The sequence below is a fragment of the Panthera pardus genome, unplaced genomic scaffold (genome assembly GCF_024362965.1).
Source record: "Panthera pardus isolate Hobbes unplaced genomic scaffold, ASM2436296v1 HiC_scaffold_19, whole genome shotgun sequence".
Taxonomy (NCBI): domain Eukaryota; kingdom Metazoa; phylum Chordata; class Mammalia; order Carnivora; family Felidae; genus Panthera; species Panthera pardus.
Genome location: NW_026526754.1, coordinates 12,241,265 through 12,267,383, shown reverse-complemented (window position 1 = coordinate 12,267,383; position 26,119 = coordinate 12,241,265). Strand labels below are relative to the sequence as shown.

At 49.7% G+C, this 26,119-nt stretch overlaps 1 protein-coding gene, 1 long non-coding RNA gene and 1 other non-coding gene across 9 annotated transcripts in view; 2 read left to right on the top strand and 1 right to left on the bottom strand.

Annotated features, from left to right (window-relative positions):
* Window positions 1–1,004, top strand: part of CALB2 (calbindin 2) — a 28,915-nt gene extending 27,911 nt beyond the window's left edge. The window contains exon 11 of the mRNA XM_019455351.2: window positions 306–1,004. Within this exon, the coding sequence (XP_019310896.1) occupies window positions 306–422 (117 nt within the window). The 3' untranslated portion in view covers window positions 423–1,004. The remainder of the gene's footprint in view (window positions 1–305) is intronic.
* LOC109270659 (uncharacterized) overlaps window positions 1–19,067 on the bottom strand; it is a 45,206-nt gene extending 26,139 nt beyond the window's left edge. For 3 of the 7 annotated variants that reach the window (XR_008423555.1, XR_008423556.1, XR_008423551.1), the window contains exons 1-4: window positions 18,922–19,067; window positions 18,178–18,317; window positions 15,311–15,467; window positions 840–945 (exon numbers count right to left, since the gene is read on the bottom strand). This is a non-coding gene — a long non-coding RNA (uncharacterized LOC109270659). Of the gene's footprint in view, window positions 1–839; window positions 946–6,866; window positions 7,109–7,201; window positions 7,329–15,310; window positions 15,468–18,177; window positions 18,318–18,921 lie in introns of all 7 variants that reach the window. The other 4 variants (XR_008423553.1, XR_008423552.1, XR_008423554.1 and 1 more) reach the window with 4 other exon arrangements.
* Window positions 19,068–25,143: 6,076 nt separating this feature from the next.
* On the top strand, window positions 25,144–25,216 carry TRNAM-CAU (transfer RNA methionine (anticodon CAU)). The gene has a single exon. It is a non-coding gene; the product is annotated as a tRNA-Met (tRNA).
* The last annotated feature ends 903 nt before the right edge of the window (window positions 25,217–26,119 follow it).

Sequence of the window (26,119 nt, the reverse complement as noted above, 5' to 3'; positions counted from 1 at the left end):
GTCAGGTGCCGTGCTATGTGTTCAGGCCCATTCCCTCCGCTAACCATCCTAACACCTCAATGAGGCAGACACTGTGGTTCGTGTACCCATCTTACAGATGAGGCAGCTGAGCTGAGACTCAGAAAGGTTCAATACTCTCCCCAAAGCAATGCAGCAAGTGAGAGTTGAACCAGAGCTTTCTGACTCCAAAGCCCATGCTTTGCTGAAGAGAAAGGCTGTGGCCCAAGTGTTTGCGAATGAGTAGGTGAGACGTTCTGGTGGGGCCGTCCAGTGAGGGTCTCTAACTCATTCCTTCTGTCTCCTAGGAAATGAATATCCAACAGCTCACCAACTACAGAAAGAGCGTCATGTCCTTGGCTGAGGCGGGGAAGCTCTACCGCAAGGACCTGGAGATTGTCCTCTGCAGCGAGCCCCCCATGTAAAGGGGGGCCAGGGGCTGCTTCTCCACCGCCCCCAAACCCTGCCCCGGCTGCCCTGCCACTTCTACCCGGACCCAGAGATCGTGAGCGCCCCTCCTCCGCCCCTGCAACCTGCACACACCAGCCCGCAGAGCAGAAAAGGAGAGACGGAGGGAGGGTTGCTGACGGGCCTTCCGATGCCCCCTCCACCCTCCCCCTGACCTGACCCGGCAAACTGCTCAGCCTGCAGTAGGGCACCAACCGCATGGGAGGTGGGCGGGGCATGGGCGGAGCTTCCCTGCCCCTCTCCGCTGCGATGCATGAGCTCCTCCGCTGTACGATTTAGGCTTCTGTGTCCCCCGGAGTGGACCCTTCCCTCCCGCTCTGCTCCCCTCCTTCCCATGCCACCACCCACCCAAACTCCCAAGCTCCATCCACCACCTTGCTAATAGTATAGCTGTCTTCTCGAAGTCCCTGTTCGTGGAGGGTGCCGGCCCTTTGTCCTCTTGACTCAGCGTGCTCCTTTTCTCTGTGGATTCCTTGTCTCCTTGTTTACCAAAGAAGAGTTTACAGACAATAAAGGGAAGCGTTCTGTGTGGAAGCTCACCCAGTTCTGGGCAAGTGGTTGACTTCTGTCTACAGTTAGCAGCGCCTACTGACCCAAGAGGGAGCAGGGCAGAGCCTGGAGATGGATCCCACAGATGGGATCCACATTCCTTCTAGTAGGGGCACCAACTGGGTGTGGCAACAGTGGGACCAGGTAGCCCCCCACCCCCAGCAGGGGTACCTCCAACCAGGAGTTCTGGACCCCCCCCCACATTTAGCCACTCCTCCTCAAAGTGTAATTTACCCCACAACTCATCTGATGCCTCACATGGATCTACAGGGCTAAGATCCTAAAATAGAGAATTTTTTCAAATGCTGTCATTCACTGTCTACAGGATGCATTTGGACATTACTTCATTTAATGCCGCAGCAATCCTATGGGATGGATCCCATTTTCAGAAGTAGAACCTGGAGCTGAGACATTAACTTGTTCAGGGTGATACAACTCCCACGTTGTATACCAACGTGGCTAGGCACTTGGTCACCAACTTGACTGAGGCAGTATACCACCGAGGTGGGGGCAGGGAGGGCTATACGGGGATCATAAAGAAGCCTCATTTCTTTCGCAGCCACACCCTCCCCTGAGGGAGCCCATCCTGTTCCCCACCTGCATGATACAGCCCAGGAGGTCACCTGACCTCCGTCCACCTGCCCTCAGCTGACTGGGCCAGTTAGTGTCTCCTGGGACCCGAGGTGGACATCCAGGGCCATCAGAGTGTGTGGCATTGAAGCTAGGTGATGATACAGCTTTGGAGGCAAGAGGTGGCAATCCCAAACCAAGCCCGAACTAATGCTGGAGTAGAACCCAGCGACTAGGACAGGGAGTCGGCCAGAGAGCAGTGGAGAACACGTGCAGAGAAAAACACAGGAAAGAAGGAATAGAATACAAAACAGAAACAAAGAGAGTGCAGGGCAGGTGGGCCAGCTAGCAGCTCCCATGAGGCCCTGCTACACTTGTGGATTCCGATTTCCCTGCCCTCCCTAGGCATCAGACAAAGGCACTTCCTGCCCACCAGGTGCATCCCCAGAGGATGCAGTCTCACAGCTGCTCTACCCGCGTGCGCTTTCCCTCCAAGCATCCCAGGCAAGAGGGGGAGGAGCAGCTGTCATGGCTTGGGACCCGAGCTTGCAGCTCTTAGATGGGGTTTGGTGGAGTCCCCTCTCCCAGGCCCGCTTTCTGCTCAGCCGAAGGGGAAGCTCACGCTCTCCAGGAGACCTAACCAGGCTGGTTAGTTGATTCTGAACACAGATACCCGTTGATCAAGGACAGAGGGAAGGAGGAGAAGGAGGCTGAGGCCATGACAGTGGGTGCCATGGTGGGTGCCATCGTGAATGAGGTCCTGACTCTTCTGTGTTGGGAGTCTGCACTGAGTGATCCCCAACAGGGAGTGTGGGGTGGCATCGCGATTTCCCTCCACAGCTTCTTTCTCTCCCATCAGCCCCAGACCCATGGCTGCCTGACTGGCAGATGCATCAGGAGCCAGCGTGCTCCCAACAGGACTCCTCCCTGGGAGGAAGACCCCCAGCCCAGCCCCCCACTGGCTGAGTGGAATTTCCCATTCCAGATAGGGGCTTCCCAGGCCTGCAAGAGGCTGATACATACACAGACTTCAACCTTGAAGGCATTTGTCTCCGGGGCGCATTCTGTCATCACACACAGTTCCCTTTGGAACAAACCCACGTAACCACATTTTGGAGGGAGCGCCTGCATTCCCCTGTTCTCCCAGGTGCACCCCAGGCCTGCATTTCCCTTGACCCGTGTTTCTCCAGCCGACTCCATCAACTCCCTGGCTCCTAATACAAGGTCAGCAGAAACGTCTACTAAGAGAAGGAAAATGCCCAGGGGCACCAAGTCCACCCAGCAAGTCTGGAGGCAGAGGGCAGGACTCACAACCCGAACTCAGTGAGTTGGAAGGGCCAACACGAGGTGGTTCCCAGAGCAGGCTGGTCAAACCCACAAGATGCCAGGTCACTGGGAAGAAGCTTTTAGGGTTTGGACCACTGCAGTTCTCCTCTCCAGGAAAGTGCTAATAACATTTTCCTGACAGCTACTTTCCACCACACTTGCTTGGGGAGACAACAAGAAGACAAGATGCGGGAGATAGGTCTGGTGGCACTGAGAGGCTGTGGCTCTCTGACAGCTCAGGGAACATGTGATCCCACAGCCACCTTGACTGTATGGCCCACAAACCTGATTGGCAGCAGTAACGGAGTAACTGTCCCTTCCCCTGGGAATCCCTCCCTGGCTTCCCAGTGTTTAGCTTGGGTGCCACTCACATGGGCACCTTGCATTCATTTGCTCCATTTTCTTCTTTCAATAACAAGTATTTACTAAGTACTTCCATGGGAGCTTATCCTCTCAGGTGAAACACAATAAACATAAAGGTATCAAAATGTAAAGTATGGATAAGTACTCTCAAGAAAAAGTTCAACAAGGGAAAGGGACAGAAAAGGCGGAAGTGCCATTTTAAGTTCTCTGAAAAGGTGGTATTCAAGCAGAGACTGAAGTAAGGAAGTGAAACTTACTGCCATCTTAAGAGAGTCCAGACTGAGGAAACAGCAAATGCAAAGGCCCTGAGGTAGAAGAGTTCCTCGCACACTTAGAAAGAAGTTCCCTGAGGCCAGAGCAGAATGAAGGTCAGGGGTGAACAGATGAGGTGGGGAAATAGGCGAGACCAGGTCAGGTGCTGTGTCAGGAAACCATGATAAAAAGGACTTGATCTCATCATGGGAAGGGAAGCCATCAGGGGCTACATCAGAGAAGTTCCATAATTTATTTTAAAGGTCAGTCTGGCTCCTCTATGAACACTAAACTATAGGAGGCAAGAGGAAAAGCAGAGGCACCATTTAGGAGGATTCAGTAGTGCGGCTGAGAAATGCTGATGACTTGGACGGAAGTGGGCGTGGGTGTGGAATTAAGTATCAGATCCTGACCTGCCTCTGAGACTAAAGCAAAGGGGCTTGCTGAGGGCTGGGTAAGTACTGCAAGAGAGAGACAAGTCAGGAATGACTCCGAGGCTGCTGGCTTGAGTAACTGGATGCATTGCTGACAGATGCCAGGAACCCAGGTGGAAGAGGAACAGGTTGGGGGAAGGATGCGGAGGAATTAAGATCTGGGACAGGCGGTGAGATACCAACAGAAAACAGACGGCACGTTCACACTGCTGGGTGTTCAATAACTATCGTGAGATGGATGCTGGATGCTGGAGACACAGTATTGAGGAGGACAGTCCCTGGCTGCCCTGGTGAGAGCTTAAAGATGCCTGGGCCTGTGAGGTGAGGAAGCTGCCAACTCAGCGTGGTAGGCAGTGGATCCGGGGAAGGCAACCAAAGAGGCCCTTAGCTTAGATTGGCGGTGGGGGGGGGGTGGGGGCAGGGAGGGCGGGAATTCCCAGGTGAGAATTCCTACCAGGGAAAAAAAACAAAATCAAAAAAGCATAAAGGATGGTACCAAAGCCCAAGGTAACCAGGCTCATCTGGGGGAAGCACGGAGAGCTGAAGCACAGAGAGCCAAGTGAGAAATAAAGCTCGAGGGCCAGACAGGACCAGCTCCAGAGGGGCCCTGATGCCTCGCTTCCCCAGGCTGCTCTGTGACTCCTCCCTTCCTCTTCTCCTTCTAGTCTCCATCAAATGTCACCTCCTCAGAGAGGCCTACTCTGATTAACCTGTACCCCACGGCACCCCAGCACTCCATAGCTCCTCCCTGGCAGTATCTTTTCCCCAGGGCACCAGGAGCACCTGACCTGGTATGTGTTCCGGCTGTTCCCCCGGCCAGAGCGGGAGCCCCTGAGGGCGGGCAAGCTCATCCTGCATGGGTCCTGCCCAGGGCTGCTCAACCCACACACCTAGGGGCACCATTCCTTCCAGCTTCCCCACCTAGGACCCCTCAACTCCCCAGAATTATGGCTCCCCCAAAGATGTCCGGACGTAGTCAATACATTATCTTACTTGGCAAAGGGGAATTGAGGTGGTTGAAAGAATTAGGGTTGCTAATCAGCTCACTTTAGGGACATTACCCCAGTAGGCCCGAAGTAATCACAAGGGTCCTTAGATGCGAAAGAGGGAGGCAGAAGTCAGAGTAATGCAATATGAGAAAGACTCAGCCAGCCATTGCTGGCTTTCAAGGTAGAAGCAGGAGGCATCTAGAAACTAGGAAAAGCAGGAAAACAGATTCTCCCTTGGAGCCTGCAGAAGTCCATGATACTTTGATTTTAGCCCATTTCAGATTTTTGACCTCCAGAGCCATAAGATAACATGTGTCGTTTTAAGGCACCAAGTCCGTGGTAACTGGTTGCAGCAATGATTACACGGGCAAAGGCACAGTCCACCTCCTCATTAGTATCTGTGTTCCCATCACATGATGAACTGTGGGCAAGAATGGATCTTCCTGGATAATCCTAGTTGCACACACACACCAGGCACAGTGCCTGGTGCCATAATATCTCTACATGGCAGCTATGGGATCCTATCTACTGTGGTGGCTAGGGCTGAAGGGCCAGAAGCTTGCTCTGCCTCCAGCTGGGAGTTCTGTGGCTGCCCCAGGATTCACAGGGACTCAATTGGTTCCCAATTTGGGAAGGTGCACTGCCTCCTCCTTCAGAGATGTGAGTCCTCCAAATGTGGCCGACCCCTCAAGGGAACAGCTCTGTCTGCCCTGGCGGAGGAGCTGACCCAACAGACACATGGATCCCCTGGCAGAGGCAGGGAAGACGCTAAGGAGTGCACATGAGTGGCCAATATACACACACACAGAAGACTGATATCCAACCTGAAGATTTAGAGGGCATTTATGAGAGCAGCAATCCAGTTAAAAGGCACCTGGATGGAAGCTCATGCCAGAAGATCAAACTTTCAATAAATGTTTATAATAGCCATAAAAAAATAAGTAAAAGAGGGACATCGCCGGCCCTCAGGGAAATGCAAATGAAAACCATTACACACCAGTGAAAACCAAGTACCATTTTTAAAAGCCTTATTTCTGTTTACAAAAGCAGAGTCTACTAAATTGTGGGGGTTACAGGGAGCCGAGGAAGAGAAAAGGCTTCCTCAGAGAACCAGAAAATAGAGCAATAAAATAGTACCAATCATTTAAATAACACAATAAGATTTATATACACAATGGAGTACTACATGGCAATGAGAAAGAATGAAACATGGCCTTTTGTAGCAACGTGGATGGAACTGGAGAGTGTGATGCTAAGTGAAATAAGCCATACAGAGAAAGACAGATACCATATGTTTTCACTCTTATGTGGATCCTGAGAAACTCAACAGAAACCCATGGAGGAGGGGAAGGAAAAAAAAAAAAAAGAGATTAGAGAGGGAGGGAGCCAAAACATAAGAGACTCTTAAAAACTGAGAACAAACTGAGGGTTGATGGGGGGTAGGAGGGAGGGGAGGGTGGGTGACGGGTATTGAGGAGGGCACCTGTTGGGATGAGCACTGGGTGTTGTATGGAAACCAATTAGACAATAAATTTCATAGAAAGAAAGAAAGAAAGAAAGAAAGAAAGAAAGAAAGAAAGAAAGAAAGAAAGAAAGAAAGAAAGAAAGAAAGGAAGGAAGGAAGGAAGGAAGGAAGGAAGGAAGGAAGGAAGGAAGGAAGGAGAAAAGGAAAAAAAAAAAAAACCACAATAAAATTCCCTCATCATTCCGTGCAGTCCTATGTAATTCACTCTTGCTCCCCTGGACCTTGGATTAGCAGTCTGCTTTCATGAAGCTGTCTTAGAGCTTCTGGAATGGAAAGAGTCCTGGAATTCCTGACTTGGTCCACTGGGACAGTCTTGAGAGTTGCTCAAGTGACATCAGCTCAGAAGCCTGCACCCAAGGGTCTATTCTTTAAAGGCTAGAAGGTTTGGAGTACCTGGTACAGTCATTTATCCTGAGGCTGTAGACTGCCCTTTGTCACTGAAAACACAAACTGCAGCCTGCCCCTTAGAGCAGAACCTTCAGGGAAGCATCAAACGACATCTGTGAGGTGGCAAAGACGGCTCGGTTGTGCCTACTTTCTTACTCTCACCAATATCATCAGAATGGAGGAGAGTAGACATCTCTATCTGGGTACAGCACAGAACTCGTTCCTGAGACTTTAGATGGGTGCTTCCCCTGAGGGAAAAAACATATGGGCAGTGAGGGCACTGACCAATCTCCAGGGACTTCCCACAAAACACAAACACACACATTTTCTAAAATACTTACATTAACATCGCATCCATGTAAGCTTCACTTCAGGAAGGCGGAACGGGTCTTCTGATCTGACAACCCCTCTTGTGCGCATCTTACAACAGTAACACATCACACAAACCTCATTATTTCCAGCAGCTCTCTTTTAATAAGGAGCAAAAACAAATCTTTTGTGATTCTCCGGGATTCCTCTGGGGCATCTCAAACATCACTGTAGGTTGGAAAGATATCCTGAAAGTACCCTTTCATTTCCCCCAACCCCCGTATATTTATTAAATTATTTGGTGAGGCAAAATCTAAAGAGTTGTCAGAAGAGATTTGGACACTTGATTAACCTATATCACAGGTGCCCGAGAAAAAAACCTTTGGTTACACATGTAATTAAGTGGTAACACTTAAAAGTAAACAGATCCAAGAGAATTAGAAGACATGTGTCCACACAAAAACTTGCACACAGTGTTCACAGCAGCATTATTCATAATAGTCAAAGAGTGGAAGCAAGTCTAATGACCATCAACAGATGGATAAACAAAATACGGTTATATCCATACAATGGGATATTAATTGCCCGTAAAATGCAACGAAGTACTGATATGTGCTACAATATGGATGAACCTTGAAAACATTAAGTAAAAGAGGCCAGACAAAAAAGGCCACATATTGTGTGACTCCATGTATATTATATGTTCATGACAGGCAAATCCATTGAGACCAGAGGTAGATTAATGGTGGCCTAGGCGGGGGGTGGGAGGGGCAGGGGTGAGAGGTAAGGGGGAGTAACTGCTTAAATCAGGAATTGGAGATTCTTTAGGGCCTTAACAATTAGGAATTAGGAATTCTACCTGGAATTAGGCAGAATTAGATGGTGGGGATGGTTGCACAGCTTAATAATAAAAACCACTAACCAATACTCTTTTCAAAGGTGAATAATATCTTAGTTTTCTTTAAAAAAAAAAGCCTGTGCAAGATATGGATTGTAAAATAAATAAGCAAAATAAACAGGAAAGTATAGATATGGCATGTTCATAAGTGATGAGTTTTGTTCTTTGTGTTTTAAAATCACCTATTCTAGGACATGACAAATTCAACATAAGGCACCAAAAAGTGTCCTGGTAAGACACAGAATCTCTGCTATCTAGAATAACCCTCCATATTGCAGGCAATTATCAGTAAATCAAGGAGGCAAGCCCATCAAACCTGAGCAAACTTTGCTAAAATACAATATATTTCATAGTTTCTTTTCCGATGCAGGTATTTTTAAAATAATATAAATGAAATTCACTTTCCAAACTTTATCCTCCATAGTGCCCTTTTTCACATTCTGGAACAAACTGACACTTTACTACATGTTAGGAGTCTGCAGGATCAAAACTATTTTCATAATAATGTTAAAATATTATTTATGTTAATTTGCAATGTGTTCACCATTGCTATTGCAAATGAATCTATAAATATTTAATACAAACGTCTGTCTCAATGTCTAATGTGGCAAGAATTGATAGTTTTAACCCACATAAACAAAAACTCTTTGGGTAATCCCAATAGGTTTTAAGCATGGAGAGGGAAAGATCGCATCTTAGAACATAGGGTTGAATGAAAAACAAAAAAAAAAGACTAAGAAATGGCATAACAATACCATCTATGTGAATTAAAAGAGCTTATACACAAGATAGCAATGATGTTTTGTTAGAGCATTCAAAAAAAGAAAAGACCAAAGACACCCATTGAGCATTCCAGAAGGACAGCATCCTGGGAGAGGGAGGAATGACCATGGGAAATTTCACCCAAAGGAATTAAAACACCAAGAGAAGGACCTTGCACAGACCACAGATAATGATCTGCCAAGAACTGAGGAGGGCTCCCACACCCCCCACCCAAAGGAAAACACCTGTGGGCTCTCCCACCCAGCTGCAGCTGCCCAGGACAGAGTGGACACCACAGAGAGACAGACCCTCTCACAGGCTCCCGGCACCATCTCCCTTCCTGGAGATGCCTCACCTGGAGGATTTTCTCCAGCAAATCCAGGCGTGGTAAAGGAACAAAGGAGCACGGGTGGCCTAGGATAGGGAAGGCCAGTGGAGGTTGGTAGATCACTCAGGAGCAATGCAACCATCTTTATTATGTTCAGACCACCCACACTGACCAAATGGTTTGTTCAGTTGCAGGGATGAGGGTGGGAGGGCTGGCTACGGGAGGGAAGGTGCAGGAAGCATATGTCATCCTGTTCAGTGGGCATTTTTGACACGCATAAGCTAGAGTGCCATGGTGCCCATTTGGGGAGGTGGTGGGGGTTAGGAAAAAGGAACCCAGCAGAGACACAAAGAATCCTGACTGGAGGGCCAAAGGCTGAGAGAACAAAGTTCTTCGGGAGGCACAGAATGATCCCCAAGTTCAGGGCCACAGACATGTATGTACCAAAGAGGGCATGCTCCATCATGTGAAACCAAGGACAGAAATATCAGTGATCAACACCAAGTGAGGAGCTGGTTTCTGCCTAACCGGCGTGCTGACCGGGAGGAAACTCGCCCCTTGCCAAAGAAGCACATCCCGCTGTCATGCAGCTTGGTTATGAAGTCTGCCGTTGTTCCCACAACTATTCTTTGGAGCATTCGGTACGGGCGGTGAGTCTGCACCCACATTGGGGTCATCGAGTGAAGAACCAAAGCAGACCCATACACGCCTGCCTGGGACTCCCAGTCTGATGAGATGGCAAATAAACACTTGGCTGTTCTTGCCTCCTTGAGTCCCATACAAAATGCCTAATCTCATCCTATTCATCCCACTGATTTTAAGATGGCTCCTTCCCTCCGTCTGCACTCACTCTCCTCAACCTCAGCCTCTTCCCAACGCTAAATGAAAACACACGGCCTCCTCCTTCCAAAAATTATGAAGAATTTCAAGACAATGACAGCAGACCATTAAACCAAGCAGAGGCTGCAAGTCCCTGAAGCCAGCCCGCCCGCCCCCATGGGACACGGAGAGAGAAACGAACTGGCAACCACTAGGGCAGGGCAGGGCAGGGCAGGACAGGCCGACAGAACCCAGTTCTGGTCAGTGGGGCAGCAGCTCGTCAGTTTGTCTTGCCATGAGGAGGGGATTGGCTCTCATCACCAATGGCTCCAATAGGACCCAGAATCTCACCAATTCCCCTTAAAAGGGATAGCTAAAATTTGTTAGAGCAGAAACTGCAAACAGAACTTAAAGGTTAAAGAAAAAGCAAGGTTTCTGAATGGTAGTTTTAAAACCCAAAGTAAAATTCTGAAGAGTTCTTCCCAATGACAAAACTAGGCTCTAAATCACAAAAGCCCAAGCAGCCCACCCTGGCTGTGGCAGCTGGGGACAGGGCCATGTGTCTCCTGGGGGTGGGGGGTTATTGTCAGCTCACAGAAAGGAAAAGCTGATGGGGTGCCAGCTGCCTCCTGGAGTCACAGCCTAGAGGTGAGAGTCTTTGTCTCACTCCAAAGGTGGCCTCTGTGACTCCTGGGAAGGGGGCTGCTGCCCACGACTCCCTTTCCAGGGTGACTTTTCTTGGCCTCTGGTTTCGGGAAAATCACTGAAGTCAGTCACACTCTTCAGAAAACAGGATATTTCATCGAAGACTAAGCAGCTGAAACCATAGCTGGCTTAAAGGGTAAGGAGATGAAGAGTCACAGGCAAAAGAAATTGGCCCAAAAAGGTGAGGAGGCTACAAAAGTTCTGGAGAGTTAACACCTGCCAGCACCCCTCCGCCAAGGAGACTGGACAGAGTCTGTGCATACACATCCCCAATTCCTCGTGCCATTTACCACGGCTCCCAGCAATACCCTCAGAATCCAATGCGCCACAAGTCAGAAAGCAGCTGAAGCCCAGGATGAGAAAATACAAAGTCAGATGATAATGTCAGATCACAATCATCCCAGGACAAAATACTGCCCACAATGGCTGGAGAGGGGCAACCCTTTCTGTTCTAAAAGGAGAGGGGGGCATCACTATGCCATAGCAGGAAGAACTGGAAAGATGTATGGCCCAAAAGCTACCAAAAAAATTGAGAAGAACATCACACAAGCCTTCAGAAGGCCACCAGCAACAAGTCAGGGCTCCGCAACACAGAGTCAGGAAGAAAGAGAGTGGTTTGAAAGAAATGCAGCCTTCCAATCCCAAGTGAGATCATGTGTCCAGTGGGCAAGAATTAGAAGAAAACATAAAGCAATGAAGGAGGCAGATGCCCCCTGAATTCAGTCAGTGCTCTCATGGAACATGAAGGCAACACCATACAGGCCCTAACGAAGGCCATGGGCAACAAGCCACATTCATGCACAGACAGCTGATCAGGAAGGACAAAGAGCAGAAGCTGCTTGAGGAGGTGAAAATGAACGAGCAGAAAATCCAAGACCTGGAGAAAAAAATTTTAAAACAGGAAAGGTCCTCTAAAATCTACGTTTGGGTTGGGGAGGCGGGGTGGGAGGGGGAGTGATGGGTATTGAGGAGGGCACCTTTTGGGATGAGCACTGGGTGTTGTATGGAAACCAATTTGACAATAAACTTCATACACTGAAAAAAAAATAAAAGATAAATAAATAAATAAATAAATAAATAAAATCTACGTTTGTATTGTAAACAGGAGAGCCATGAACTCTCATTCACAGCACAGGATGTTAAAAGAGCTCTTGCCACAGAGAAGAGGGGACCTGCCAATTTGAGGTACATTTTAGGACAAACACACCAAGAAAGAGAAAGAGACTTCAACAAACAGTGTCCCTCAAAACAGCTCCAAGAAGTAAGCAGTCACCAGAAACTTCCTGGAAGGTGCCCTCAATGACCAGAGAGCTCCTCTGGCCCAGCCCCCAAAACAGGTGAGACCTGGCTCCCAGCACCAATAATAAGCCGACCCGTGGGGTCTTTCTCTTCTTCCCAAAGGAGCCCAGCCTGGACTTGGAAGCCACAACACCAATTCCTAGGGGTCATGTGGGCCCTCAATTTCATGGCATGCCTCCTAGCAGGCACAACTGTGGTCCCACCAATGAAGACAAGAAATCCTTCTCCTCTACAGAGCTGGATGTCACAGGCCACCTGTCGTTTCCACAATTTCCATGATTTCTAAGACTAAGATGCCCAGCCCACTGGGGAGACCACCATCCCACCCAGAAGGACCTCCTGTCCTTCTACCTTTGGTTCTTCTTAGACAGTAGCTACTGAGAAAACACAATCCACACTTTCCCCAAGTTAAGAACTTCCTTTTGCCCAAAAGGGTACATGCAGACAACAATCTGAGGTTTGGGGTTTTAAAAATCTGTGTGACCACTATAAAGACCACTGCTCAACCTGTTTCTTCCCAGCACCAACAATGAGCCAAACTGTAAGATCCTCCTTGTCCCTCCCGGGAGCGGCTTAGCCTAGACTAGGGTCAAGGCCTGCTGAGCACACCCCCACACCTTGTTCTGGACTCATCTGGGGCCTCAGCTCCTGACTCCCTATCTGTGCTGTGCCCAAACCCTTCACTTCCGCAGGGAAGCACAGGAAAACCACTGTGTCTGTCCGTTTCCTAAAGGAACCAGCTCAATGGCCGTGAAGAGGGCCAATCCTGGGCTGACCCAGTCAGCACCGCCCCCTCCCACCAAGCCTCCTGGCTCTTCCAAATAAGAATGACGAGATTGTGGCCCCACTGTGTGGATACTGGACACCCTCCAGCACCAGCTCTACTGTCCACACAGCAAATGGGAGGACTCCACACTGTTAAGACAATTTGCACCACAATCTTTGGTGCAGTTCGCCCGGCTTGAAGAGACTCCTTCTCAGAGGGGCCACCTGCAACTAACGTCAGACCTGATACCCCAGCCCCATGGTTGCCATGCCCATCTAGGAAATGGAATCTCCCACAGCTATGAGGACCCGCAGCATCATCTGGTCTACACAATGCAGCATCCTAGTGCATGATTGAGAAATCCCAGGATAAGAGCCACATTGGCCCTGCAGAGGGCTGGCTCAATGTTTTTAAAGCATCTAGCATCATTGCTGTGGTTCACAACACTTACCCAACCCTAGACATCTCTGTGTGTCACCTTTGTCATGGCACCACCATGGTGGTGTCACCAGGTGCTAGCTGGAATCCTTATCGTTGAGCTCACAGGACCAGCTGTGCAGACGACGGTCCAGGTCCACACAAATGCCAAGGGGACTCAAATGGCCACACTCAGTGCTATAGACATGCACCTCCAAGAGCCAGATTCTGTGTGGATTCTTATACTTGGGTTAAGTGACAAGATCCCCAAACCCCACCGGGCAGAGGAGAGACTCAGGCAAAAAGCAGCCCCTGGTCCCCTTTGTCAGAGTCAATCCATCACCCAAGCTTGAAAAAAAAAAAAAAAAAAAAGCTGCCAAAGTCTGGAGGAACATTCTTCACTCCTGGGCAGTGACACAAGAATTCCTGGGGAGATGTTAGAGCAGACATATGAGGAGTTAAGCAAGAGAAGGAGAGCTGAACCTTACTCATCTATGGAGGAGGATTTATCCTTTAAAAGTCGGGAAGTCAAAACCCTCATCATAGACCGGATGCCTCCTGCCACAAGGGCACCCGGTGTAGGGTATTCTTAGACCACCTGCTAAACACTGCGGACGTCAAATGCTTCCAATTCTTCTACCATATCTGTTTCCTGCTGGGCCTTCTCCTTAAAAACCTTCTCTGGCCTTTCGCCTGAATGAGGAACTACCAATTTGAGGTTTGTGGTTTAAAAAAAGAAAAAAATGTATTCACCACAAAAGATTACCTCAAGACCTTGTTCTCCACAGAATGAACTGTTTAACTTTCATTATAGCCCAGGTTTTAATAGTAAATGACTGAGTGATTTATGTTGCATTTTAATGCTCTAAAAACCCTTTAAGTTTAAGTGAAAAGAAATACAATAAAAACCAAGTTCCAATCGATCCAGCTGCCCAGCCAGGTTAAGGAACCAGTCATTTATATCAAACGGGGCCAGGGTTTGGAAAGCCTGTGGTCCATCAACTTTGAAAAACCCTCTGTCAGGATGTCACTGGACCCCCCCCCCCACCAGACAGCACATAGAAGTAGGCAGACACACTGAGATTCAGAAAATAACCTTGGTATATGAACTTCAGCACAGCCAGCCACTCACTGCCACTAACTGCGAGTTCATGGCATAGAAAGCTTTGCAAGGCAGAAATTCTCCCCCGGAGGCAGTCTGTCTCCCTCTCACCTCCCTGAAGACATTTAGCAACATCTGGAGACATTTTTGGTTGTCACAACCAGCCTCTCCTGGGGAAGAGCTACAGATGCTGCTGATCATTGTACAACACGCAGGACAGCCCCCAGCCCCCGCGACAAAGAGTTATCCGGACCCAAATGTCAATAGTGCTGAGCCTGAGAAATTCTGGTCAGGAATGAAGATACTTGAACCCTCCGAGGCATCCAATCTTGAGTCAGGACCCTTTGGGCATCTTGGCACGTAGACCCTGTGCTTGAGGGGGAAAGCTACTTATGCACGCAGACACAGACACAAGGTTTTGCAGCTTGGGAAGGGGTGGTTCACCAGTCCCTGGCGCCATTCAACATCCCCCTGCCCCAGTATCAGGCACCCAAAGATACTGAGGTCAGGTACTCTTCTTAGGGAGTATTCCTATTTTTTAAATCCTTCTAAGTAAAAGAAACCCTGCTCTAAAGAACCTCTAGCACGTATCGTTCCACTTAAACCTAACAGCCATCTAATCAGATAGGATCACCATGTGACAGAGAAGGACACCGAGGTACAGAGAGGTGACACAGCCAGCGAGTGGCAGAACTGCAGGCATGGCCCAGGCTCAGGCTGCCAGCGCACACCGGGCACTCCGACACCAGTCTGGCTTTCCTCAGGGTTCACACTCCTCGGCCGCCCTCCACTCGCTGGGAGACGGTTGGCCAGCTGCCCTATCACACTGGCCTCAGCAGGGACAGCGGCTCCAGAAGACGGCATGGACGTGGACACCTGGCATAGAGCAGAGGCGGTGCCCTCCCCGTGGCCACTGAGTTTGCAGGGAGAGGGACCCTGCTCCAACTCTCCCAAGTTGAAGGTCTGGGCGGGTGTTGCCCTGGGATCAGGCAGGACAGGAAGCCACGGTCTGGGTCAGATCCTTCTCATCTCCAACCGCGCTCACCTGTGAACGTGGCCTTCCACACCAGCAGCCGATCGGTGGAGTCAGCAAGTCAGCTCCGAGACACATCACCTGTGCATCTGCAGCCACCAAAGCTGCCCACCCAGACTTCTACCAGGCCCGGCTCTGTGCTCCTCAGAGGCCCACAGCCAGCCAATATCTGGAAAATAATGAGTGATGGTGAGTCCTCGAGGTTTCCTCATTTTTCCTTCATTAAACCTTTCCTTGTTCCCCGAAAATGCCTCTGCCTTTGTTTCACAGCAAGAGGTTGCTCGGGGAGCTGCTGTTCAGGGACCTCCCCCAGCTGAGACTGTGCCCCAGGATTCATCCTCCATCCTCACTTCCTGGCGGCCACTCTTCAGTCTCCCCTCGGCTTCCTGTTGAAAACCACCCAGCGTGGCACCTTCGCATCCCTGGAGGCCTGTGACAAGCAGGAAACTGCATCCAAGCAAACTGTCTTCACAGGCACATTTTTCTCAATTTGCAAATACACATCCTCAAATCTAAAACTTCTGTTTCAGAAAACAACAGCCAGCCAGCCCATTTGCTGAGTGTGTACAATACAGCCCACATCTGCACCCTGTTTGGCTCATCTCTTAAGAGGCCCCAGCTGCTTCCTTTGACTGGCTATCTCATCGACCCCCAGTAGTGCACAGGCGGCTTCTGGGAAGGGGATGGGAAATGGCCAGTTCAGGACCAATCCCCACAGCAGGAGACGGTGGCTCTTCTGGATTCTGGTCCCCTAAGGGCACTGTCTGAGGCCACAAAGCATGGATGGCCCACAGAGCAGCACTACAGCCCGGCATGATTTGGGGGGTACTCTGCATCCTGGAACAGGTTGGAAGCTATGGACCCGGCCATTTAGTGGAGAGGAAATAGGCCCAGAGAGGTGAAGTGAATGTGTCAAGACCACACAGGTACTCAGTGTGTCAAAGCGCATCCTTGGCCCCAGGGCCTTAGTGTATTTGTGAGCTGGTGGCATCAACAGAACCTTCTTACTTTTCATCCCTAGAGAACAGGCTGTGAAGACGAGGGTCTCCTTCCAGCACATTCAGCCCAGCTAAGAGGAGCCAGGCCAAGTGCACTAGTGTTAACTTGTGGGCATCCTGCCACTGGGATCAGCATTTCTGCTCCAGATGGAGAGGACTAGGGCGCCAGAAGTGGGGACCTAGGTGGGGCCAGAGCGCCCCCTGCTGTCTAAATGCTAAGTGACCCAAGCCTCGCGTCTGCCTCCCTGATTTCTTGTGCTCCCTGCCCAGGAAAGTTGAGGACTGGGTTCAGGGTACACTCCCTCCTGGGGAGTTTCTCATTTCAGTCTAGACAACCCGGGGGAGTCCCCAGGCTCCCTGGTAGCGGAGTCATGCCCACCATGCTTTTCTGTTTCCCCCTTGCTGCACCCCTGAATGTGTCCAGTCAGCATCACATATTGAGGGCTTTCTGCGGCCCAGCCACTGGGTCTGGTACTTTAAGAACCAGAAATGACAAGCCACTGTTCCAGAAACCCCACCACCACCCCTGTGGAGTCTCTGGAATGAGGCAGATAACCAAGGAAAACAGTGAAGCAAAGATCTGACAGAGGTTGAGAGCCAAGGGATGAAGAACCGACCAAGTACCAAGGAAACGGGTCAGAGGGGCTCTAATGGCAGATGTGGTGAGTCTAAAGAGGAAACAAAAGCAGACATGGAGAGAGGGGAAAGGCATTTCTGGGGGCAGGAACAGACACAGCCAACGCTCCTCCTCACTTGTCCCAACTGCTTCCCCTTCCTCCCGCTCTTCCTCCTAACTCACCATGGGTCATGGAGGCTGTCCACCTCAAGAATCCCCCCACCTCTCCTGACTGGCCTCTCTGGCCGGGTCCATGTCTGCCAGGATTCCTATGACCCTCCCAGCCCTTTTACCTTGGCCCTGCTGATGAACACGTGGTTTCCTGAACCCTACACAAAAGCCTGTCTGCAATCTGGACCCTGGAGAATTCGATACATGGGACAAATTTCTTACGCAGGGGATTCAGTAAAGTCTAAATCATCCTTTGCCCCTAAGAAAGGGAAATCGTCCCAGGGAAGCAGGAAATGTGCAAAGGAGTCATGCTGAGGGAAGTTTCTCTACAAGTTAGGTGGAAGGAGCAAGTTCACTCTGCGCCCCGTGCAAGACAAGAGGAAGTGGGCAGGAAGGGATAGGATCCCCATGGAGAGACGGAGTTAAGAAGCAAAGACTTGGAGCAGGAAGGCCCAGGAGAGGTCTGTGGGACATTGCAAGGAGGAAATTTCCCAGGAGGCAGCTGTAGGGTTGGAAACAGGAAAGGGACATAGTAAAAAGTGTGCTTATAAAGATTCCTAGGACAAACAGTGCCCAGTCTCTCTACAGTGGCTCTGATCAACCTGTACTCCAGGGGCGACTGGGTGACTCAGTTGGTTAAGCGTCCAGCTCTTGATTTCCACTTACGCCATAGTCTCATGGTTTGTGGGATCGAGCCCCAAGTCAGGCTCTGCACAGACAGAATGGAGCCTGCTTGGGATTCTCTCTCTCTCTCTCTCTCTCTCTCTCTCTCTCTCTCTCTCTCTCAAGCTAAATAAATAAACTTTAAAAAAATTTTTTTCAACCTGCCCTCCAGCTGGGAAGGGTGGGGACAGCTTGAGATCACCAGCATTTAGCAGAGCCTTGGCCCTTGAAGGCATCCTGCAAATGACGGTCTCCATGGGATGCCAGTCTTTAACCCAAGGGCCATTTAATATTCAAGGTCCAGATCAGAACAGGAAATAGAAGTCCTACTCTTGTGACCTTAAGCTTGTTACAGCACAGAATGGGAACAATAATAAAACCTCCCTCATAAGGTTACAGTGAGAATTGTCTGTGATAATACACAGTCCTACCTGGCATCTAGCGGCTGCTTGAAATCACGACGACGCCCTTCTACTTCTTAAAACCTGCTCTTCCCAGGGCTTCGGGGACTTTACACCGGTTTGGTAGCCTCTGCAGCCGCTTGACTTGCTCCCTCAATCTCCTGTTTTCCCTAATGAAATGGTAGCCTTTGTGAGTACTGTACACACGTGAAAGCACTTTACATATGCAAGCCATTTAATCCTACAATGGTGCTTTGAAAACAGGTTCTATTCCTTCCTGATTTAAAGACTAAAGGAAACTCCAGGACAAAGCTCCCACGTGCACACATCAGGGGTCCGAATGGACTGGGGTTACTGGATCAAACGCCCCTCCCCTGAGCACGCTTTCACATGGCCCCACAGTGAGACTGCCTGGGACTCTGCCTGGGCTCCTTCAGGACCCTCGAGCCACACTTTCTTCCTCCATAGCCCCTCCTCTGGCTGCTTGGGAACCCATCTCACTCTGCTTTGAGCCTCCATCTTCTCCTTTGATCAACAGACCCACATTTCCAAAGGCCAGTGAAATATATGCACATGGATATCTGTCTTCCCCTAAAACCCAACCAGCTCCAAGCTCCTGACCCTGTCCTCCAGCCTCAGCCTCAGGCACCTCCAAGAAAGCACTAGGTTCCTTCTATCCAGAAGTCTAGTTCTCGTCCAGTAGGGGCCCTGGAGAGCAGCAACCTGTCCTCAGAGGCCACTCACAGACCCTAGCACAGCAAATGTCGGACTCACCCATCTCAAACCAGTCAGCCCTCCCAGCTCCCCTCTTGTGGCTCACAGCGCCACCTTTCCTCCCATCCTCTGAGACCAAAGCTGTCCCCTGGACCCATCACTCTCCAGCAGCCTTCTCACTCCCCCAACAGTCCTTTAGCCTGGAAACTGTCTCCCAACTGCCTCTCGGATTGTTCCCTTCCCCAACATTCCAACTGACCAACCGGTCATCCGCTCATCCGCACCCCCCAACCCCCTTGAGTCTTGACCACAGTCTGGCTTCTGTCAGAATCAATTCCCAGTGTGTGTCTTACCCAGTGAATCATAAACTCCTTGGGAACAGGAACTGGTTCTACTTATTTTCCATCCCCACGAAACTGATTGCCCTGGCACACAAAAACATTAATCTATTTTAAGTAAATAAATTTGGGGATTTACTTAAATCAGAAAGTATCTGATTCAGAGGGAGCATTTGATTAAAAAATAGTCTCGGGGCACCTGGGTGGTTCAGTCAGTTAAGCATCCAGCCTCGGCTCAGGTCATGATCTCACAGCTCATGAGTTCAAGCCCCATGTCGGGCTCTGTGCTGACAGCTCAGAGACTGGAGCCTGCTTCAGATTCTGTGTCTCCCTCTTTCTCTGCTGCTCCACAGCGCGTGAGCACAAGTGCTCTCTCTCAAAAATAAACATTAAAAAAAATTTTTTTAATTAGCCTGCAAGTTCTATATACTTCCTGACACAGAAACATGAAATTTCCCATACCCACAACCCAGGTCACCATGCCCCTTGTCATGCAGACATCACACCTACCCTGTCTTTATTGATTCATTTGTTTATTCTGTTTGAGTACTGACTGGTCACTCAAATATTTATTGAGCAGAATGAATAAAAGAGATATTAAAGTTCACCTGATCCAGGGGACTCTACACTGGAATACTAGAAACACCCAGGGAGTTTGTTAAAAATACAACCCCTAGCCCCATTTCTAAGATTTACCAAATCAGAATCTCTGGAGGAAGACCCAAGGGCTTTCACTTTTATTCATTTGTTTTTAATTTTTCACCTTTTCTCTTAACTTTTAGACTTAGAAAATAGTTTGAAAATAAAAAGTTCCCACATACCCTTCAATGTTAACATTTACGTCACTGCTAACGCAATGATCGAGACCAGGAAATTAACATACATATGTTTAACTAATCTACAGACTTCATTCAGATTTACCAGCTGCTCACTAATATCTTTTTACGTGTTCCAGGCGCCAATCCAGGTTACCATCCGGCACTCGGGGGTTTTAATTTACATATCTCTCCTTACGATCATGCGTGCTTATATATGTTTTCATATGTTTGAGGACCATTTTAATTTGTGCATTGTGTGTGAATTGTCTCTTCGAGTCTTTTCTCATTTTTCTTTCAGATCATTCATCCTCTGTCACTCAATTTTCAAGAGTTCTCTGCGTATTAGGGATTTTAGCTCTAAGTCTTTGTAGCAAAGCCCTTAGTTTTACATGTTGTGACTATTTTCTCCCAATTTTTTAGTTGTCTTTTGACTTTGTATATGGTGTGTTCTGCCGTGTCCAACTTACCAATGATTCATTTAATTGCCTCTGGATTCAGAGTCATGGTTTGAAATCCTTTCCTTACACTGAGGTCAAGTGAATTTACCCAGGCTTTTTGTTCTTCCCACTAGTACTTACTATGGTTTCCTTTTTTACATTTAAATTAATGATCCACTTGAGTGTATTTTTCCATAGGATGTGTGCTACAAATTTAGTTTTATCTTTTGAAACGACTCCCCAGTTTCCCAGCACCATTTATTGAAGAGTCTATCATTGCCTCTGAGATTGGGGAGGCCACCTTTGTCATACGTGACGTTTCCATTTGCGTTCAGGTTTATTTCAGTTCTATTCTCTTCTATTGGTCTATCCACTCATGTGCCACAGCCCCACTGCTTTAATTACAGAGGCTTTATGGTTTGTTTCAATGTCCAGTGAACGAGACATTAAAAGACCTTCTTTCTTTTCAATGTTTCAGTGTTTCCCTAGATATTCTAGCAGGTTTATTTTTCATATGAACTTCACTATCAACAAACCATTTGTCCCTCGAAACAGCTCCAAGAAGTAAGCAGACACCAGAAACTTCCTAAAAGACACCCTCAGTAGCCAGAGAGTTCCTCTGGCCCAACCATCAAAACAGGTGAGATCTGGCTCCCAGCACCAATAATAAGCCAGCCTGTGGGGTCTTATTCTTGCCGGAGGAGCTCAACCTGGATTGGAGACCCCACAACCAGTTCCTAGGAGTCATTTGGGGCCTCAAGTGCATGGCATGCCTCCTAGCAGACACAGCTGGGGTCCCACCAAGCGATGCAAGAAATCCTTCTCCTCTAAAGAGCTGGATGTCACAGACTACCAGTCATCTCCATGATTTCCATGATCACACCAAAACAAAGATGCCCACTCCACCAAGAAGCCCACAGCTCCACCCAAGAGGACCTCCTGTGCCCCCCACCCCCATGCTTCCACATACAGTTCCATTAGACCCACCAAGAAGACACAATCTGTGCTTCCCCCGAGTAAGGACTTCCTTTTGCCCAAGAGGGTACATGCAGACAACAATCTGAGGTTTGGGTTTTAAGAAACAGTCGACCACTATAAAGATCACTGCCTACACCGTTTCCTTGTATAGAATGACCTTCTTAGTTCAGCTCCTCCCAGCCCTAGAAGTAACTTCGAAATTTATAATGAATTTAACGCTATAAAGAAGTACTTTCTGTAGATGGACAGCAAGCATTCCACAGTTATTCTGATGTGCAGCCAGGTTTGGGAACCAGGGAAATATAACCGACGGGATCAGGATGTGGTGACTCTGGGGACTGCTGCCACTCTCTCGCAGGAGCCCTTGAGAACAGCTGGACACTTCACGCCAGCAGTGAGGAGGGGAGCTCAGCAAAGCCAGAAAAGGTCCTCCAGCTCACAGTGGTCAAATGATCAGTGACGAGTAACAGTCACCACAGCTGCCTCTCCATGCTAGGTGGATACACACACTCTAGAACAATATCTTCCTTCAATCTTCCGGGAGCCCAGCAAAGTAGATTCGGGTATGATCACCATTTTATGGGAACAGAGAGGTTAGGACAACCAATCATGGCCGACCTGGAGATGAGCAGAGCCACCTGACTCTGGCAGCTGTGCACGACTGTTTCCAAGACCTGGTCTTCTAAGGGCAGTACAAGAAATAAAATGGCCCTAGCCCTGGGGATTTATGGGATGCTAGTATCCCAGAATAAGCTGGAAGGGGATTGAACCTGTTGCTTCACAGAGGAGAAACAACCCCAGAAAGTGAAGACAGTTCTTCAGATCACAAAGCCAGTCAGTGTCAAAGCAGAAACCGGAGTCCAGGTCTCATAGGCAAGGTGCTTGGCATCTGTTATAAAGCAGTTAGGTGTTAGAGGCAATGCAAGGCTGCCCCTGGAGGAAGGGCCAGAAACCTGCAGGCACCCCTTCCAGACACCCTGGGCTGCTTCACTTTGCATGCTGGTAGATTTGGAGACACTGCCCCTCCGGGGATGGGGTCTTCTTTCTTTACTAGTGCCCCCCTGCAGAATCCCCAGGACCCTGTCAATGAAGTCCTATCAGGGGCCCAGTACACACAAAGCAGTTTTTCCTCTCACTGCACCCCTGAAATCACGGACTCAAGAAACACCTTGAGGGAATGGATTTCATGTGAGAGGCACTGCGGAGGGTACAGTGGGGACAGAATCTGAGAAAATAAACCTGTCAGTCTCCTCAGAGGTTATGACTTGTTGGGTGTCCCAAACACAACCTGTGATGAGCAGAGAGCTGGAGTGAAACAGAGGGGAAGATCAAATACCAACTCATGGGCTCTTGGCAGGCATCCTGTCTGAGCTAAGAGTGAAGAGGCCAAGATTTCAGTAATGAAGAAGTTAGTGAGAAGGTCTTGGGGAAAGAGAGAAGGCAGGGCCTCCCCTCACATTCCCTGGTGCCTGCTTTTCCTCTCAGCTCCTCACTCCCTGGCCACCCCCCATCCTGGGGCGTCTCCAACACTGACTCCTTCCAATATGCCCCCACCCCCCACTGCACTGCACCTGCCTCTCCTCTCAGGCCTCTCAGGATAAGCTAAAACTAGTTCTTCTGTACTTGCTGCAGAGGACACAGAAACATTTCAAACCAACCACTGCTCCCAAAGAAAGAGAAATCGCCTGAAGGAAAGAGCAAAGTTTGGGAAGAAGTGACAGAGAGAGAGAGAGAAACATCTCTGCTAGTTCCAGGCCGCTGTGCAGGAGGAGCCCAGGAAGATTAGGATGAGCACACAGAAAGGGAGGAAGGCAGGAAGGCCCTGGATGGTTCTGCAGGACAGTCTGTCTGGTCTGGCTGGGAGGCTGAGGGTCAGCCTTATCACTGCAGGGCCCCGATGGCTATTTCCCCTAATGGGCAGTGAGGAACCACTCAAGATTGAGTAACGGGACGCCCTGCAAAATGTGTTTAGAGAGATTCCTGGAACAAACCGTGTCCTGCCCTCTGCACAGCGGGAGCTCGGGTTTCACAGCTCTGACAGTGCCTGAGAACCCCTCCAGCTGGGGGTGGGGGGGCTGCCTGTCCTGCAGCCAAGTCTCCACCTCCAATTCTTGGGGCAGAATTTGTGCCACCCAGGATGAAAGGGAGGGGAAGCCACAAAGTCAAAGTTGGGTAGGGGCTGAGAGAAAACCAAAGCCAAGCCGCTCACTGTCTGTGCTCTGCTGTTTGCTCAGTGCACACTCTCCCTCCAGCTTGGAGTCTGGGCGGCAGATGGTAGCAGAAGGTGGCTTGGGGTGGGGCACAGGGCCCCCCCCAACCCATCCTTCTGAATGTGGGGTACTTAGGGTTGGCTCAGATCCTGTCCCTAGATCGCAGAACACCCAAAGGAGGAGGCAGGACTAACACATAGGAAACAACTGAGAACAACCTCAAACCACAGGATGTGCTACAGGCACTTCGTGCCCTAGGAAATCCCGGCAGTAAGAAGGAATCAGTGTGAACTGTGGTACCAGAGACAGCCTGAAACCTGTTTCCAATCGAGCACCAAACCCTTAAAGGCGCAAAGAGGAGGAAGAGGCCAGTCCTACCAGCTATGAAAACATATTATTTATTACTCTGGCGAAAGCAAGAATTCCACACGAGCTGGAGAACTAAAAAGTTGACAAGTTAGCACAATGTTCTTACCCCATAATAATCGCTGGGTAAATGGGATGCATGATGAGTCCTTCCGCAGCAGAAATTTTCCTGCAGGAATAAAGAAGAAGGGCGGGGGAGAATAAGGAAGGAATGCCTTCTTGGAAATGGTTGTATGTTCTGCCCACCCACCCATCCATCCACCCAGCAGTTTTATCACAATGAAACGTGAAACCCTGGTCAGGGGAAATGATGCCTGTCTTCTGCCCTTCAAGACGAGATGCCCCTTTTAATGAGGGAGTAAATTATTGTTAAGAGGATACAAAAATACAGAATCCAATAAACTGGCAAGTCCAAGGTAACTGTAATTTCTTCCCTGTGTTTTCCTACTGAATTCATCTCTCAAGAGTTTTCTGGAATCTTCTCTCGTTTCCCCTACCTCACTCCCACCCCTATTCCAGGACCTGGGCCTGGAGACCTCACGCCCCTAACGGCTCTCAGGCCCACTCTCCTCCTCATCCCGTTCTGTCCTCGCCCGCCTGCTACCAGGGCCTTACCCACCCCTGGCTCAGGGGCGCCTCCTGCCGCCCACCCGCAGCCGGTTCCAGCCCATCCAGCCTCAGTTCCCACCCGTCAGCACAGCGAGCCTCAGGTCAGCCCGCCCACTTGCCAGCTCGTCGTTGTCAGGATTGAAGGCATCGGCTCGGGCAGCCCCTCTCACCTGCCCTCCGCCGGAGCCAGGCGCTTGCCCTCTAAGTGCCCGAGCGCGCCGGAGGGGTCATCCTCGGAGGCTGTGCACCTGTCGGGAGCGCGGCTCCTCGGGGCCGGGTCCGCGTAGGGCTGCCGGGGCCCGGGGCGCGTTCCGTCTGACAAGACCGCTCCTCTCCCTGAAGAGCGACCCTCCTTCCCCATGTGCCCCCAAATATCCCCGCGTATCTGCTTGTGCCGGCGGCCTGGGACCCGCGGCGGGGACTCCCGGGTCTCTGCAGGGAGAGATGGACGCGCGTAAGCAGCTCGGGCGGCGGAAGGGGCCGTAGGCACTTCCCTTCAGTGGTAAAGAAGCCTTTCCTTCCAGCGGCCCTCTTGGCGCAGTGGGCAGCGCGTCAGTCTCATAATCTGAAGGTCCTGAGTTCGAGCCTCAGAGAGGACACGGTCATTTTACTGTGCTCCAACGCGGCGTCTGCATAAAAACTAATGAAGGGTGCTTACAAGCACCACAGGTAGAGGGATGCCCTCCGTAAAGCAGCGTCCTGCCCAGGCGGAACTAAATCCTGGCTCTGCACACAGATCCCCCAGCTTCGCTAAACGAGAGAGCAAGCCGCAAGCAAGAGGAAGGACCTCGGCCACCCTCTCGAGCCAAGAATAAAAACCTGTGAGAAAAAAACACGCCGTGTTGGCGCGACTGGGGGGAAATGGACAAGGCGGTTCCGAGCGGCGCACTGTCTTTTACAACATCTGTGAAAACCAATCTCCTGGACCACTTCCGATCTCCCTTTTCTCCCCAGCTTCCTCTACTCGGAGCAAAGCTGTGCCTGCACCTTCTTTTGAGGCTGTATCCAGAGACTGTACCCTCGCTCTATTCCAGACCAGGCTTTCGAGAGCGGGGCAACCTGGGTAGTCAGCGCCCGTCCTCCACGTGGCCCGGGACCGAAAGGTGGGGCGTGGCACTGATAGCCCAGGCGACGCCAAGCTCCACCCAAGGCTCTAGCTGAAGACTTCAATTTTTGATTATTTGGTTTACAGTAGCTTCCAGTTACTTTGTGATTTAATCTCCATTATTTAGAAGTATATTTATTTTCCAAAATAGGGAGATTTCTAGTTTTATTATTCATTTCCATCTTAATTGGTTGCATTGTGGATGTAGGATATATATAATATGATATATATATTTCTTTTTAAAGTAAGTTTTTACCCACTGAGAGGCTTGAACTCACCACCCAGAGATCAAGAGTCACTTGCTCTACCAACTGAACTAGCCAGGAGCCTGGGTCATAGAATATATTCTATAAGAATTAAATAGCTCAATGTATGGTCGTTTTGTAAATGCATTTTG